This window comes from Gordionus sp. m RMFG-2023, chromosome 4 (genome assembly GCF_954871325.1).
Source record: "Gordionus sp. m RMFG-2023 chromosome 4, tfGorSpeb1-WG-v2, whole genome shotgun sequence".
Lineage (NCBI taxonomy): Eukaryota > Metazoa > Nematomorpha > Gordioida > Chordodea > Parachordodidae > Gordionus > Gordionus sp. m RMFG-2023.
Genome location: NC_088778.1, coordinates 20,289,869 through 20,306,053, shown reverse-complemented (window position 1 = coordinate 20,306,053; position 16,185 = coordinate 20,289,869). Strand labels below are relative to the sequence as shown.

Genomic DNA, 16,185 nt, shown 5'->3' with positions numbered 1-16,185 from the left:
GAGTAATACATCATAAGAACATTTATATATTTTTTATTCGCTATTCTGGTTTTCGCTGTTTCGTACCGAATTCATTAAGTTTATATATTTAGTAATTTTAATTTATGTGCACTCAAAAATATTCTAAACTAAATTTTTATTCATTTGTATTTGTAATTTATAATCTAAAATATATATTCTTGCTAGATTAGAGTTTTGTATAACTTATTTTCTTATTTATTAATGTAGACATAGCATTTTATATTTTGCTTAGTCAACACCTCTAGAAGAATTGAATGTCTCCAATGGATAGAAATTAAAAATGTTCTCAAGTAGTCAAAAATAAAATCAGATAGTTGAATATACAAAATCTGCTTTTCACTAAAAATGGGTCTGATTTCTCTTTATATTCCAATCCTTAAAAATGTAGTTAACTCTACTATAGAAAGCTTTATTTTTTTTATATATCAGCTCATAATGCCAACGTTAAAAGAATCTTTTCTTTAAACAATAGCCAAATGAGAGGTTATCCTTGTTCACTCTGCAAAGATTTCTATAAATTTTTATAGAAAAAATCAAATATATTATAAAAAATATGGAAAATAATATTATTTGTGAGTTATATGAATTTTATATAATAAAGAAATAATTGGATTTCTTCATTATTATAACAAATTTTTCACATCTAGACACAATAGTTTTTACCCTTAGAGAATTTCATATAAAATCTACACATATCTCAAAAAATCATTTAAATGCTTTTAAGTCGTTCATAAATACTCTTTTAAACAAAGACCTCCTATCATAGATTTGAATCAAATATGGGGTTAATTGACTATTTAGAAATTATTAGCAAATATAATTGCCATGGGAATCCAGGGTTAACTTATTAGGTGTATATATATAGCAATTAGAATTCAGTGTTAAGGGAGATTCAAAATAGTATGCCTTCATATTATATTCAGAATCCTCTTCCTAACATGGATATAATCAAAGTAGACTTTAAAAATGCTTTTAATAACAAATTTCGAAAACATTTCATTAATTGTTTTACTCATAATTCCTAGAGACATATTGTGCCATTAAAACTCTCACTTATTCTGCATTCATATCATAGACTCTGATGAAAGGATCCAGGAGGGGGAGGGCACACGTCCTCTCTTATTTTACCTTGGTATTTGTGATCTCATCAAAAATAATAATTGAAGTTTAAATTTTTTTGAAGCCTATTTTAAAAGATTGATTCTTAAAAATCCAAACTGCTTCCAATGATAATTAATTCAAAATAACAGGCCTATTGACCATAAGAATGAATATAATATCTTATTTAAACATAGATATAGAAGAGGATGTATCCTTTTCAAGGTGTTTTACAGAATAATCAACATGAGGGTGTTAGGGATGGCAAATTGCCAAACTTCAAAAAGGCGGGATCTGGACAAGACAAAAATATTACATATGACAATTGTCAATTTTCTATGTTATATCTAAAGTATTTCAAAAAAGTTAAATAATAACGTTTATGACAATTGTTACTTTTCTATGCTACATCTATATTGGAATTTTAATTTAACATGTTTACAATAAATATCTTAATCATTTTGAATAATTTTAAATAGCAACACTAGTCTAGTGAGAGGCCAAAAGCATTGGCCTTTAGTATAAAAAATAAACACTGTCAATCTCAATGAGTATGTCAAATGTCAATTTAGTTATCCTTATTATGTTTTTATTGAAAGAAAATAATTTAAAATTGAATGAATTTATAGATACCTTAGAGAAAGAACATGAGGTGTTAATTATTTTAATTTCTTATAAAAAAAAATACTAGGAACGAATCAAACTTAGCAAAGAAATTTATAATCAAAAATGTGTTGATATCTTTGAAGAACATAAACAGATGGGAGAAAATGCATATAAGGAATATGAAGTACATTTTTTATAATTCTGTAAAATATTAAAATTTTGTCTAAATAGGAAAAAAAGATTTATTTAAAGCGTAATTTAATTAAGCAATTAGAGGAAAACAAAAAACTAGCTTTACAAGAATGTCAAAATATGGAATTAAATCAAGGTAAATATTTTATATGGATAAATTGATTAGCTTATTCTTGTTATTAATTTTAGTTGGAAAAGGTATAGTTATTATCTATATATTAATGTTCATTTTTTAATTATGGTTTGGTAATCCAAGAGTGTTATTTTTATAATAGATATATAATTTAATGTCTTATAAAAAATCATACTTAAAGATGACATGCCATCTTTTTAATTGATATTCATTCCTTATTCAAATATATTTGATAAAATTTTATAAAATGAGGTGAGCACAGTTTCTATTGTTTTTTACTTTAAGGCATAATTTTTCTGAATAGAAAAGAGGCTTAACTCTCCTTATATCCATATTTTGCCAAGTATAGTCTTGCAGAATTTGCATATCAGCCCCCCCCCCAAGAAAAATTTTAATTTCCTCTTATACCACCCTCTTTCCTTCAAAAAATGGAAGTTTTTTTAAATAATAAAAAATGTGAAACAAAATTTATTTTTATAAAAATATAACATAGCCATAGGCCTATAATAAATAATGGACCTAAAGACCTCAAGTAAAATTATGAAAAACCCCCACCTAATAGTGCACCCCCCCCCCCACTCCTGCATTGGAGATTTCTGAATAGACCTATGCTATTTTGATGTTGGAAGATAATTTCCTGAAAAAAAACATTAGTTTTTTTTGAATTTATAACCATCCCCCATCAGAAAAAAGGTTGTCAGAAAAAAAGTTATAGGAAATTAATAAATTATATTTCATGGATTATTTTAAAAGAGGTAAAAAAAGAATTTTTTTTTTATCAATGCTTGTTAGACTGAAAATTTTTTGAATGGATAATTTTATTTATCATAAATTAAGTTTTCAATGAAGATAAATGCATAAATTACATTTTTCTCTCCATGGTACTCATCACTCATTAAACTATATAATCTCTTGGATGATGCATTTGAATGTGGAATTTAGAATATTAAATTGCATATTGTTTATTGAAGAGTTATTATTTGAAAAGGCCTATTTATTTTTTTGAATGATTTATTTTGATAATAAGAATAAAAATGTGACTGTTTCTCAAAGCTAATGTCCAAATCTATGGTATTTATTACAATTTGAAATTTGCCAAGTCCTGGACATTTTATGTCATATGTCTAGACCTGTTCACTGAAGCCTCAATTGATGATGGCAGATTTTTTAATTTTTATCGATGTTCAGTGGCACACTAATTTGCCACTGCCTAATAAATTAGTGGTGGCCTTGGTGTATTATTTTTTAATTTTAGATGAGTTTAATATGTAATTCAATGTATTACATTTTTGTTTGTTAATATGGTTTAATTCATTTTTTGAATTATTTTCTGTCTTACTCCTATTTAAATTTAAATATTTTATCATTCTCAGAAATAGAGAAAGGAATTGCATTTTTACTCAGATTAGAGTCACATTACAACACATTTAGTAATATTCTATTGATTTTTTTAAAACAAATTAAAATACAAATTTGAAATGTAAGCAAAATATATAATAAATTTGAAATCAGATTTAGTAAAATTATAATTATCATGACAAAATAGTATTTTGTCAAGATTCTTGGGACATAAAAGGTACTTTTTTCATTGAGTATTAATCCAGTGATGGAAAAATATCTTCTCCTGGGCGTACTGGTTGCAGGTATACAAAGAACCTTACTAGCTAAATTAGCAAGTCTAGGAAGTTTCATTCATTTTTTTTCCTAATATTTAGTTCATCCTCTTCTGATACTATGTTGGCCGAGCAAAATATGACATTCGATTGCTCTATATTGCTAATGTTATAATCATTGCTTGGAAGGAATTGTTTATGATCTATTTTAGCTATGAATCTCACCCTGTGCATTTCTATCATGCTCCAAAATTTTTAAATGTCTAATTTTGCAATGATATCATAGAATTCAAATTTATATATTCTGAAACAATTTTAAGATTTTGACATCTTGAATCATGTAGTGTTGCTAATATCTAATGTTTAAAATATAATTTTATTAATAAAAATATAGTATAAAATAAATTACTTGAAATTTGGTAATTGGAAACCTATGGTCAAGCTTTTTTTGCATATTTTCTTTCAAATTTATTGAGTTGTATATGTTTTTATTTCACTGCGAAATAAACCTAAATTTATTGTTGATCCCTTTTGGGAGGGAAAAATTCCACTGACTTTCTTGAATGAATTTAATAATGTGTAGAGTTCCTTTTATAGAAATATTGAACATTACAGTTTGCTAGCAAAATTTATATGCTGTGCCAGCTATTAGGGCAATTTAATTTTTAAGCTTTTCCTATTAATTAGATCAAAATGTTCATGAAGGTATGAATCAGAATCATCAATATCCATAATATGGTCAGTCTAATAGTTTGATTGCAGGCTTTTACAATGTTCTTCCTCAATTTCACATTCCAAATCAGCTACTCGAGGGCTGAAATGATTTCTCTAATTTTTTAATCAAAATATTAATTCTGGCAACTTTTTTTTGCCATAAACTATAACTATATTGTGAAGTCCACCTAAACATAAATGATGATTATAATCTCCCAATCTGACTCTTCTTTTGACATTAGCCTCAGCACCAGTTACTATCTGTATTTTGTTTTTTTAAATGGAAAACCTTTTCTATGCTATCGATCGCAGATAATATTGTTTCACCAGTATGCTTTTTGCGTCACATTTTTCATTTAAATGACGAAGACTAAACGTGTTATAATTTCGACGCTTGAAATGAGTCTATAATTCAAAAGTGACAGAACAGAATTTTGATCCAGAATTAATCAGATTTAAAACATGCGCATTTGAAGATGACTATATTTATGTTTTATCAGGCAATTCTGGCGAGGAATCAAATATCATATTTCTATTTTTTTAGACAATTTATTTTTTATATTAATTTTATTTAAATTTCAAGCATTTAGTAAATCAGTTATTCCTAATAGAATAAAATGGCATTAAATCTAAGCATCTCATCAAAACCTAATTTCACCCTATTTTATTTATTTTATAGTTTAAAAAGATATTTAAAAAACATCACAATAATTAGAGCTGAAATAAAACTAAATTTTATATAATTAATTTAATTAATCAGTTATTATTAAATTATACATTAAAAAGATACTAAAAAACGTCATTAGAGCTGAGGGTGATGTCCTTAAAAAAATTAATATGTTTGTGCAAGTTTGAAATATGATGAATAAATGTAAATGATATACACTATTTTATTATATGCTAATAGAATACAATTCATATTTTAATTTTATTAATGTTTACATTTAAATTTAAATAATAATGATTTAATATATAAATATAATTAAATAGCAATCTAAAAATTATACACGCCACGCCGCCTCCATAAAAAAATCGGCGGCGAGCCTGGCCACGCTCTTTATTTCAATGGGCAGCTTTTCCGGCGTGAATAAAATTGCCAGCTGGGTGCACACAGGTCTACATTTGACTAAGATATTTCTCTATATTGTCTGTAACATCTCTTGTTTCTATATTCCAGGAACATCTACCATGGATTGGGGAGAATAATGCAGGATCTTTATTACAATTGAAGAGTTGTAGGTATGAAGACACTCATCATATGAATAAAATATAAAAGATTAGGGCATTATTTTAATTTCCTTTTTAGCTAATTTGGATTTGTAGGAGTAGGGGGGGGGGGTAAACTTTAATAGAACAAAATTTAATTGGACTAGGTTTCTATGTGCTTGGAAAAGTTTTGGTCCAATATTTATTAGGCGTATCCAACTCAATGACTTTTTAAATTTAGGCATTCCCCACTAGATTTGACTTATTTTATTTTAAAAAATTTATTTAGAATCAACTGATATAAAACCGGTCTACACAAGAAGAATTTTAAGGCGAAGAACTGCCAATGATTTACCATACAATGGGAATGATACAAGCAAGCGTAAGAAACAGCCTACACCTGATATCCTTTTAAAATATTGTAAAAAAATATCAGATATACCTAAAATAAGGTATCTGAAAAACCTCTCAATATTGGGTCTTTTGTGGTTTCATAAGTTTTTCTTAGATAATGTTAGTATGACAAAAGTAAGATTCCCTGTCTAATTCTTTGTTTATTATCTTTTTAATGGATTTTGCAATAATGTAGCTGCTATAGTATTGTTAACACTGCCAATACTTTATCATAGTCATATGTTGAATATTTTTCTTTTTCTAATATTAATTTCAGATTTGATAAAATAGTATTGTATTTTGTTCAATAACTAATGTTTTTGCTTTTTCAAATTATTTTTTATCTTTTATTGTCCAACACCATTTTATATTATATCTAGTTTTATTATGTAATTCGGCTCTAATCTTTTATAAATTTTAGATGTTACTTTATTACACCTAAAAATGATGTCAGGTCTGTCTTTTGTTATATATTTTTGTATTGCTATTATTTTCTTTTATCCGCATAAAAATTTGGCAGAGGGGGGGGGGAATATCTAATAAATATAAGCCCCATTTCTTCGAAAAAATATTTCAAATTCATCCTCCTGCACGTTTGGCCATTGTTCTAGAAATATTTTAACTTAGTGCTTAAATTTTTTCAACCCACTCATCGTGTAGGCTTTGGCTGACGGTCTAAAACCCTCGCACTACAGACCTTCACTCTATAATTTATATTAAATATGATATAATATTAAATACGATTACCTCTATAAAATATAACAAAGGGGTACTCTTGTAGGGTAGGGGGTCCTATCAGCTTGGATGAATGACTTTGGTCTAATGTCATTAGTTCGACTTACAAGTCTGTTAAACTTGAAAACCATGTCACAACACCATTTATGAATTATTTTAAGAATCTTATCTTCCTTAACTACTATCACTACATGTGAAATTTCACTTGGATGATCAATCAATAGAAGAAGATTTAAATGCATTTAGATCATTTAAAGATCAGGTTTATTTTATTTTTTTAACGTAATTAAATTTTTTTTACTTAGAATGATATGGTTTCAAAAATATCAAATCAAGGTAAATAATGTTTCTTTTAATGTACACATATTACAGATAACGTCACGTTAAGATATTAAATTGCTTGATTTTTTCCTAACCAGGCCTGATGTAAGTAACAGCTAGTTTTAGCCTATATCATATGTCATAGGCTTAGCTATTTGAGGGGGGGGGGGGTTGGCTACAAATCTGTCAAGAAATTTTCATATATATTATAAGGTATTAAAAAATTCCTTTCTCTCCAGTCCCCCCTTTCTCTAAAAAATGAATACATTATCTTAAACAATAATTTTAGGTGTAAGTTAATTTTTTTTAATAAATAATTAATTAAAATTTTTAAGATTTAAAAAAGTATAAAACCAAGACTTAAAAATAATACCCGGTCAAAGGTCTTGAAAAAAACTGGCATAATATTCTCTTATAAAATTTAGGGAATTAATAACCTACTAGAAAAATGCTGGCTATCAATAAGGCTAGGGTTAGTCAAATTTATTTATTCAAATTGAAAGATAAGTAATTTTTAATATATGTTTTTGAAGTATGGGTCTTAATCGACTTATTTACCACAAAAATTATTTTATCAATTTTAACTAGCTGTTAATTAAGTTGCATGCTAAGATAAAATAGTAAATCTGTAAAATCTAGCTCATAATTAAGAAATAATAATTAAAATAATCAGGAAAATACTAAAATTATTATAATAACAATGAATTCATTTAGCACAAGCCCGAGAAATATTAGATTTTTTTTTACCTGTCTTCTGTCCTCAGGTCTAGCCCAAAAACTTTATAGTAAAAAATAAATTTTATGGTGTGATGAATTTTATCACAAATATATAAACACAAGTTCAAAGTAAAATTTATAATTTATGGGTAATCTCATGACAAATCACCCATTTATTCGGACAATCATTTTGAAAATGGAGTGATGGTTAAATAGATTATATATTTATATAAATCAAGATTTTAATGTTCTCTCAAATATATCCCCGAGTTATGGGGCTTCAAAGTTCGATGAGAGCCCTTTTTTGACGAATCTCAAAATATTTTTGGTCTAAATTTAAGTAAAAATTTTAATGGAGAAAATAAGAATTTGAATTTTATTTAGTTTTTTATAATCTAAAAAATTTTAAATTAAAATATATGCATTTTATATTATAAATGACCATTAGTATTTCGATAAATTTTTTTTGTATATTAGAAATTTTTAAAAAATACATTTTTTTATACCTTAATAAAAAAATTAATATTTTTAACGAGAGCACTCTATAATTTATTTTTTTTATTCCTAAAGCTTAATAAAAAATTCTTATTTTCTCCATTAATATTTTTACTTAAATATTTAAATATATTGATAATAAACATATTTGATGAGTTTCATCTTTTTATCACCCTTTATAATTGCTTTTTTTATTCCTAAATTTAAATTCTTATTTTCTCCAATTTTTTTACATATTTAAATATATTAGTACCCAAAATCCTACCTTCAGCCTCATCATGACGGGGTGGCAACGTCTTTTGGCAGCTAATGGAGGTCTAAAAGGTTCTCTGTGATGTGGGTCTAGAATAGGATCACTGTCTCCTCTACGGAGTGTAAAAACCACTTAATGGGGTTGATGTCAGGAAGGGCATCCGATTGTATAAAATCTTGCTACAAAATTTCCCTATGGTTACAACAAAACATGGGCGGGGTACAGCCCAACGTACCCCGTGGGCTTCCTTGTCTGCCTACCACAAAAAGAAGGATGGAAAACCTGGTGGAACCACGATTCATGAAAATGAAACTTATGACGGCCATAAACGACCTGATAAAAAGTGGAGAAACCAGTTTACGGGGAATCGAGTATGGGTTGCGACATGGAATGTTGGGAGTATGACGGAAAGAGCGGGAGAAGTGGTTGATGTATTGCATAAAAGGCATATAGATATGTGTGCTGCATACAGGATACCAGATGGAAAGGAAATGGGACAAGAATGATTGGCAAGATTAGTGAAAAGTATAAATTCTTTTGGCAAGGAAGTAATGATGGTAAGGCTGGAGTTGGAGTATTGGTTGCGGAGAGATTGATAGACAAAGTAATTGAAGTGAGAAGGCTATATGATTTTTGGTAGAAAGCTATATAATATTATCTCGGCATATGTTCCTCAGGTTGGAAGAAGTGAAGAAGAAAAAGATATATTTTGGGACAGTCTATTGGGGGTGACATCCTGACTGGCAAATGAAGAGTGGATTATTCTGGCTGGTGATCTGAATGGACATGTGGGAGCGAGTATTGAGGGTTATGAAGGAGTGCATGGAGGGTTCAGTTACGGCATGAGAAATCTTGAAGGGGAGTTCAATATGACATTGACGATTAAGAAGGCGGAGGTTGCACAAGCATCTGGGGGAAATGACAAGTGGGAAGCCATGAAGAAAGCCTGGATGTTGACAACTGAAGAGGTATGTGGATGGACAAAAGGGCAGCCTAGACATAAGGAGACTTGATGGTGGAACCCGGAGGTAGCGAAAGCTGTGGATGAGAAACGGAGGTGCTTCAAAGAATGGTATAACAGTGAAGAATAAGTGATAACGATATTTACAAGATGGCGAAAAGAAATGCTAAGAAATTAATAGCGAAGGCGCAAGAAGAAAAAAGGCAGGAGTTTGCTAAAGAAATGGAATGCGCTGATGGATTGGGAAATGTGTTTCGAATGGCAAAAAAGAGGCAGGATGTTGTAGGTGATAAATGTTTGAAAAATATGCAAGGAAAAATGGTGATTGATAGTAGTGGTATTAAGAACACCTGGAAGATCTACATGGAAGGACTTTTGAACGAAGAAAATAAATGGGATAATAATGATAGTTGTGCAAAGGTAGAAGGTCCAGGGTGTAAATTTGGCAAGGACGAGAAAAAGATGAAAAAAAGGAAGGCATCGGGTTTAATGATGGTGGTATCAGAGATGTTTAAAGGTTCTGATGATTTAGGGATTGAATGGTAATTTAGCCAATCAAATTATCACAGAAGTAACTATTCCCGAGGACTGGCGAAGAATTATAATTATCCCAGTATACAAGGGGAAAGGTTATCCTTTAGATTGCGGGTCTTACAGAGCTATTAAACTCTTGGAACATGCAATGAAAGTATTTGAGAGGGTGTTAGAGAAGCGAATAAGGGAACAAATAAATTGATGAAATGCAGTTTGGTTTTACATCGGGAAAAGGCACGACAGATGCAATTTTTGCGGTGAGACAAATACAGGAGAAATATCTTGCGAAAGAAAAGAAACTCTATTATGCGTTTGTTGATTTGGAGAAAGCATTTGACAGAGTGCCGCGTGAAGTTCCTAGATGGGCCTTGAGAAAATCAGGTGTGGAGGAATGGTTGGTTATCTCAGTGATGGCAATGTATGTGGGAGCACAAACAGCAGTACGGACGGATTATGGTAATATTGAAAGCTTTGAGGTGAAGGTAGGACTTCATCAAGGATCTGTGCTGAGTCCATTATTATTTATCCTAGTAATGGATGTGGTAACTAGAGAAATGCGTGAAGGACTTCCCTGGGAGCTATTATATGCAGATGACCTTGTATTAATGGCAAACAGTGTGGAAGAATTGAGGAATAAAATTAGTAAATGGAAGATGACTATGGAAGCAAAGGGCCTATGAATGTATCAAAGACAAAGATGATTGGTGGGGAAAATCTAAAGATGGAGAAATCCGGTAAGTGGCCTTGTGGTGTATGTGGGAAAGAAGTTGCTAGAAATTCAATCTAATGCACCAGATGCCATAAATTTATACATAATAGATGTAGCGGGAAAAAAGGAAGTTTATGTTATCAAGAATGACTTTTATTTGTAGATCGTGCAAGAAAGGGGTACATAATGATAACGTAGAAAATTGTGGTTTGGATATTGGCAATAGGTTAACCCTAGAAAAAGTGGATAAGTTTTGTTATTTGGGTCATATGCTAAGCGCAGATGGTGGTGTATATTCTGCCGTTGTTGCAAGGGTTAGACAAGCATGGAAGAAGTTCAGATAGATGTCGTCTATTCTAACAAGTAAAAAAGTCTCTCTGAAGTTAAAGGGGAAAGTTTACGTAAGCTGTGTGAGGAGTTGTTTAGTTTATGGTGGAGAAACATGGGCAATGAAAACAACTCACGAAGCCAAATTAGAAAGAACAGAGATGAGAATGATTAGATAGATGTGTGGGGTTTTTCTGAGAGAGAGAAAAACTAGCAAGGAATTGCGAGCAAGATTGGGTATAGAAATGATTGGAGTGGTAATGCGACGAAATAGACTAAGATGGTTTGGGCATGTGGAACGTATGACAAAAGATGACTGGATAAAGAGATGCACCTTGATGGATGTAGGAGGATCAAGACCTAGAGGAAGGCCCAAGATGACGTGGACAAAAGTGATAGCAGCGGATATGAAAAGCATGAATATTACAAATATTGATGCTCAGGACCGTCAAAAATGGAAAAGAAAAATCAGAGGGAAAACTGGCCTACCCGGGTATACCTGGAAATCGCCATAAAACGGAGAAGAAGAAGTAATAAACCTGAAAAGGTGAGTTTCGTCTTTTCATAAGTCCTTCTCAAAATTAATTTGTTTGTTTTACCGATAATGCAACGACACTGAAGATATATTATAATAATTTTTGCATTTCCTTAGGGGGAATTTTGAGGGCTAAAAAGGATATATAATTTTTTACTTTAGACCAAAATTATTTTGACAAATTTGAGATTTATTAGGTCCATAACTCGGAATATATTTAAGCTAGAGGGTTAATATTTTAATTTATATAAAATATGCATTTTAGTAATGAGATTCTTTTAAAAATCCATAACTCGTAATATATTTGAGCTAGAGCATGTATATTCAAATTTATTCAAAATATACAATCTATTTAATTTTCACGACAAATTTTATTTAATCCATTTTAAAAGTTGTCTTCCGGAAATCACATCATTTCAATCAATTTGTCTTGGAATAGCCCAAATGAGCCTTTGTTAATTTCTTTAAAAGTTCTTAAAAAATTGATCAGTTATTTTCTTACATCAGATTTATTATTGTAATAAATTTAATATTATCTACCAAATTTTATTAAAATGCCTTAAGAGTAAAGCCTATTTTACATATATTAACAAAATTATGCTCTCTTTTCTAGTCTGCTATTTATTAGGCTTGTGCTGATCCACAAATTTTTCACCATTCTGATCCGATATATTATTTTTATTTTATATAAAAAATTAATATATATTTTAAAAAAAGATCAATTAGCTATCACAAATTATTAAATGTAAATTAATTATCTCTGATGAATATGTGATCGATATCATTTTATATTAACGTTTTATTTATTTTGGCAATTGATTTATTTATTTTTGATATCAATTTAAATTTAATTTAAACGAACATTTTTATTTTATATAATTGGTTATTTGATGAATTTATTGTTAAAAAAGGATATAAGGAAAATTGTTTTTGGTTAAAAGGGATAAAAAAAATGTAATTTATAATAAAAAGAAAATTGTGACTTATTTAAATATGAATATTCTAATAATATAAAAGAATTAATAATAATTCTATGTTAATTCTTCAATCTCATTTAAAATATGGACAATATTTATGGTTGAATATGATGCTATTAAATATCCACATTGTGAATTTAAAACAATTTTGCCCTAAAAGTTAGAAATGCCCTTAAATTATATAGATTTTTCAAATAAATTTTAAAAAATACACAAGGGTAGGTACTCTACACAACTGGTATACATTTCCACTTAAACGTTAAAATCGGTCCCGGTAAATATTTAAAATCTAGAGATTCCGAATCCCCATATATAGATTCCATATTTTAATACGATATATATAAAAAAAAATCATTATGAAATAACATTTTTTTAGAAAAATTTCCAATTTTATTGATCAATAAAAAATTTCAAATGTTCCTTTAAATTTTATGTTAAATCTTGGTTCAAACTCACCAAACGATGAGTTCTTTAAAAACCATTTACAAAATACAGCAAAACTACTTAAAATGAGCAAATTATTAATAACAGAACTGTATAATGATCAAAATATTAAAATCCAAATCAGGTTTAAGACGAGCTAAAAATTATACGAATTAGGCTGGATAATGAGCAAATGTTTAAAATCTGGTTCGGACCTTAATTGGACCTTTGCAGGTCTTTGGGTTAAATAACTCACCAGGAAAATGTAATTTAAGTATAATATTGCAAAAAATGTATAAATTTAATTTAAGCGTTTGAAAAATTGGCCTGGTCTTAGAAAAAACAGGCCCAATACTTTTTTTCATTCTTTAAAATTAAATATTTTATAGTTTAATTATTTTATAAATATTATATTAACATTCAGATGTAAAATTTACCTCAAATATCGTTGACGGGAAATTATACTACGATAAAAGATATTATTATAGAGGACAATCCGTATTTGTTGAATCATTTGAGGGTAATGAGGAAAAAAAATTTGCAGCTATCATACAAAGTATCGACACTACAAAAATATGTCTTAGAAAATTGATTGATAATAATCGCTTGTACATAACCTTACATCAATTACAAAAAGGTGTTTTTACCCTTAGAAAACGAATATTTAATTAATATTTAATTAATATTTATTTGATTTATCGTAAAAAAAACAGAATGAATTCATGAATATTTTATTTTTATAAAATTTTCTTATAAATTGTTATATGAATTGTGTTAATATACAAATGTTACTTTAAAAAGCTACCTCTTGATTCGTTATTAAATATAAGATCATATAAAATTCATTTTGCTAAAATTCAATCTTTATTCTTGATAAAATTTATTAATAAAATTACTAGGACAGCCTTGCTAAATGTTTAATCTGAAAATTTGGCTAGTAAAATTTAGAAAAATATAAAACAGTAACACTGGAGGCAATCCCAAATACATGTACGTGCATTAGAGGGTCTAGCTCACTGTCAGGCCCGTTTAATTATAAAGAAATTACCCTCTTTTGTTAGAATAGAAAAAATGTAGAAATAGATATATTGCGGATTAATTAGTGCCGATCAGAGTTGTTAAAGTAGCGCAACTATAAGTATTGTGCTATATTTTTTGGTATTTTTTATAAAAAGGTATTGAGTTATAAAATATATTCATTATGAATTATAGTTCTAAATTTTATTATTTAATATTGAAATTTATATTTTCGAAATTTGTAAACCCAACTCAACTAGTATAAAATATTAAAATTGTCGAAGCAAATGGATATCAAGGTAATAAGTTCGTGAAAACCATTCATTTTTTAATTCATTTGCAAATGACTATTTCTGATAATTTTTCTTATTTGAAAAATAATATACCCCATTACCCTCAAGCGCTATTGTTGAGCGATTATTAAGTACCGCTAAAATTATACTTAGCGATCTCCGATCTAAACTTGAGGATGATAATATTGAAATAATTTTATAATGTAATACAATATAAAAAATTAATATTTTTATTACATTAAAAAAGATTTATTAGTAAAGGGCTGTCATGCGCTGCCTTCTGGCAAATAGTGGTAGCGGTGGCGCGCTCCTTTTAAAAGTAGCGTTTAACAACATTTAAATTTAATGAAAATTCATTGGGAAATATTTTTTATCTCCCTCCAATAGAAGGTTAGCCAAACTTTAAGGTAAAATGGTAGCATTCTAGATTATCCCTACATACATTGTCTTCTTTTATCTTTCCTCTCTTTCTACCTAAACAATTCACTAATATCCAGGGTTGTGCATTTGACCGGTCAAATACGTTTCGGTCAATTGACCGATATTTAATAGGTCAAATCAAATATATGTTTTTTAAGTTAATAATAATTTTATTTTAAATAATCTATAATATTAATTTTTTAAATTCATTGTCATTCAATAACTAACGCTTAGCTCTCTGTAGCAGAGTCTTGTTCTAACTCATATTCAATATTATCATTTTCTTTAATATTTTTTAAGATTTCTATTTTCAAAAGAATTTTAACCCAAATCGACCTATTTCTTTAGAAGAACTAGGAATTGTTAGTCTCTAAATGGGCATGATGGCAAAGTTTAATCTATTAACTTGAGGTCGGAATTGATTGTTTCTTTTGGAAATAACTGTTTTCCACATAATTGCTATTAAACATGCTGATTTTGCTTCTGAAATGATTTTTTTTTTCCTTTTAGCTATCACCTTTTCTGGTGGTAAGCTCCTTCACTATCTATCTCCACTTTATTATTACTCATGCTATCTATTTTTATCTAATTTGTATTTCTGATCGATTTCATTTGTATCGATCACCGGTGTATTGCTATCGAGGCCAAAGTATCTTGATCTCCCACCAATTTATCAAATCAATATCGACCAGATATCCCACCGGAGTCCTTACACCGAATTATCAAATCGATAGATATCCCAATCCTGATCTTCCACTGGAGTATCAATTCCGATGAATCTCCCACTGGAGTATCATTATCAAGTCCATTGTATTGGTAGACATTGAGCTTGAGCGGCCCCCGAGGTCAACATCATTCTAGCCTGGCCAAGAAATCGTTATCATCTGACCCATGAATTTAGCTGGCCGTTTTTTTTGGTTTATTGGACAAGTATCCTAGCACCCGGCTGTCCAAGCCTGTCGGTGACCGGGGTGGCATTTCTCGGCTCAGAAATTTTTCATATCATATGTCTAAAGCCATCCGTCATCGAAGAAAAACCCGAAAATTTTTAGTTCCTTACCAGGATTGAACCTGGGACCTTCGGTTTTCAAGCATACATCACACACCACGAAATGAATTATATCACTTAAAATATTTTGGTCATCACAACCTTGTAAAATGGGTAATTCTTGAATTATATCATATACTTCATTGAATTCACTACTAGTGAGAGTGAGATGCTCCTCTTGTTGGGGACCCAAAAAATAAGCAACATTGTGATTACATGTATTTATATCGTTTTTTATAGTTTTAAACACATTTTTAATTTTTTTTTCTTCAGATATTTTTAGTCAAATACTCCTCCGATTGACTGAATTTGACCGGTCAATTGACCGACTTGCCAACCCTGCTAATATCTAGTCTAATCTCTTAGTTATAATTTACTGGATCAGGCTCTTACTGTGTCAAAACAATGTTTAGATTGATGCAGTTTTACCTATTTATTATCCAC

At 29.2% G+C, this 16,185-nt stretch overlaps 1 protein-coding gene across 5 annotated transcripts; it reads left to right on the top strand.

The window, feature by feature from the left end:
- The first annotated feature begins 1,680 nt into the window (after nt 1-1,680).
- Nucleotides 1,681-13,641, top strand: LOC135928258 (sin3 histone deacetylase corepressor complex component SDS3-like). Of its 5 annotated transcripts, XM_065464669.1 has the most exons (8): nt 1,681-1,771; nt 1,811-1,909; nt 1,957-2,053; nt 5,368-5,616; nt 5,873-5,986; nt 6,917-6,973; nt 7,017-7,047; nt 13,388-13,641. In XM_065464669.1, exons 5-8 carry the CDS (start codon nt 5,930-5,932, stop codon nt 13,633-13,635), a joined length of 393 nt encoding a protein of 130 aa, XP_065320741.1. In that variant the 5' UTR covers nt 1,681-1,771; nt 1,811-1,909; nt 1,957-2,053; nt 5,368-5,616; nt 5,873-5,929; the 3' UTR covers nt 13,636-13,641. The 5 variants fall into 5 exon arrangements, 4 of the variants coding, with proteins under 4 accessions (XP_065320741.1, XP_065320739.1, XP_065320740.1 ...); XR_010572258.1 differs by lacking the exon at nt 5,368-5,616 and having other exon boundaries at nt 1,687-1,771; XM_065464668.1 differs by lacking the exon at nt 5,368-5,616 and having other exon boundaries at nt 1,762-1,771; nt 1,828-1,909.
- The last annotated feature ends 2,544 nt before the right edge of the window (nt 13,642-16,185 follow it).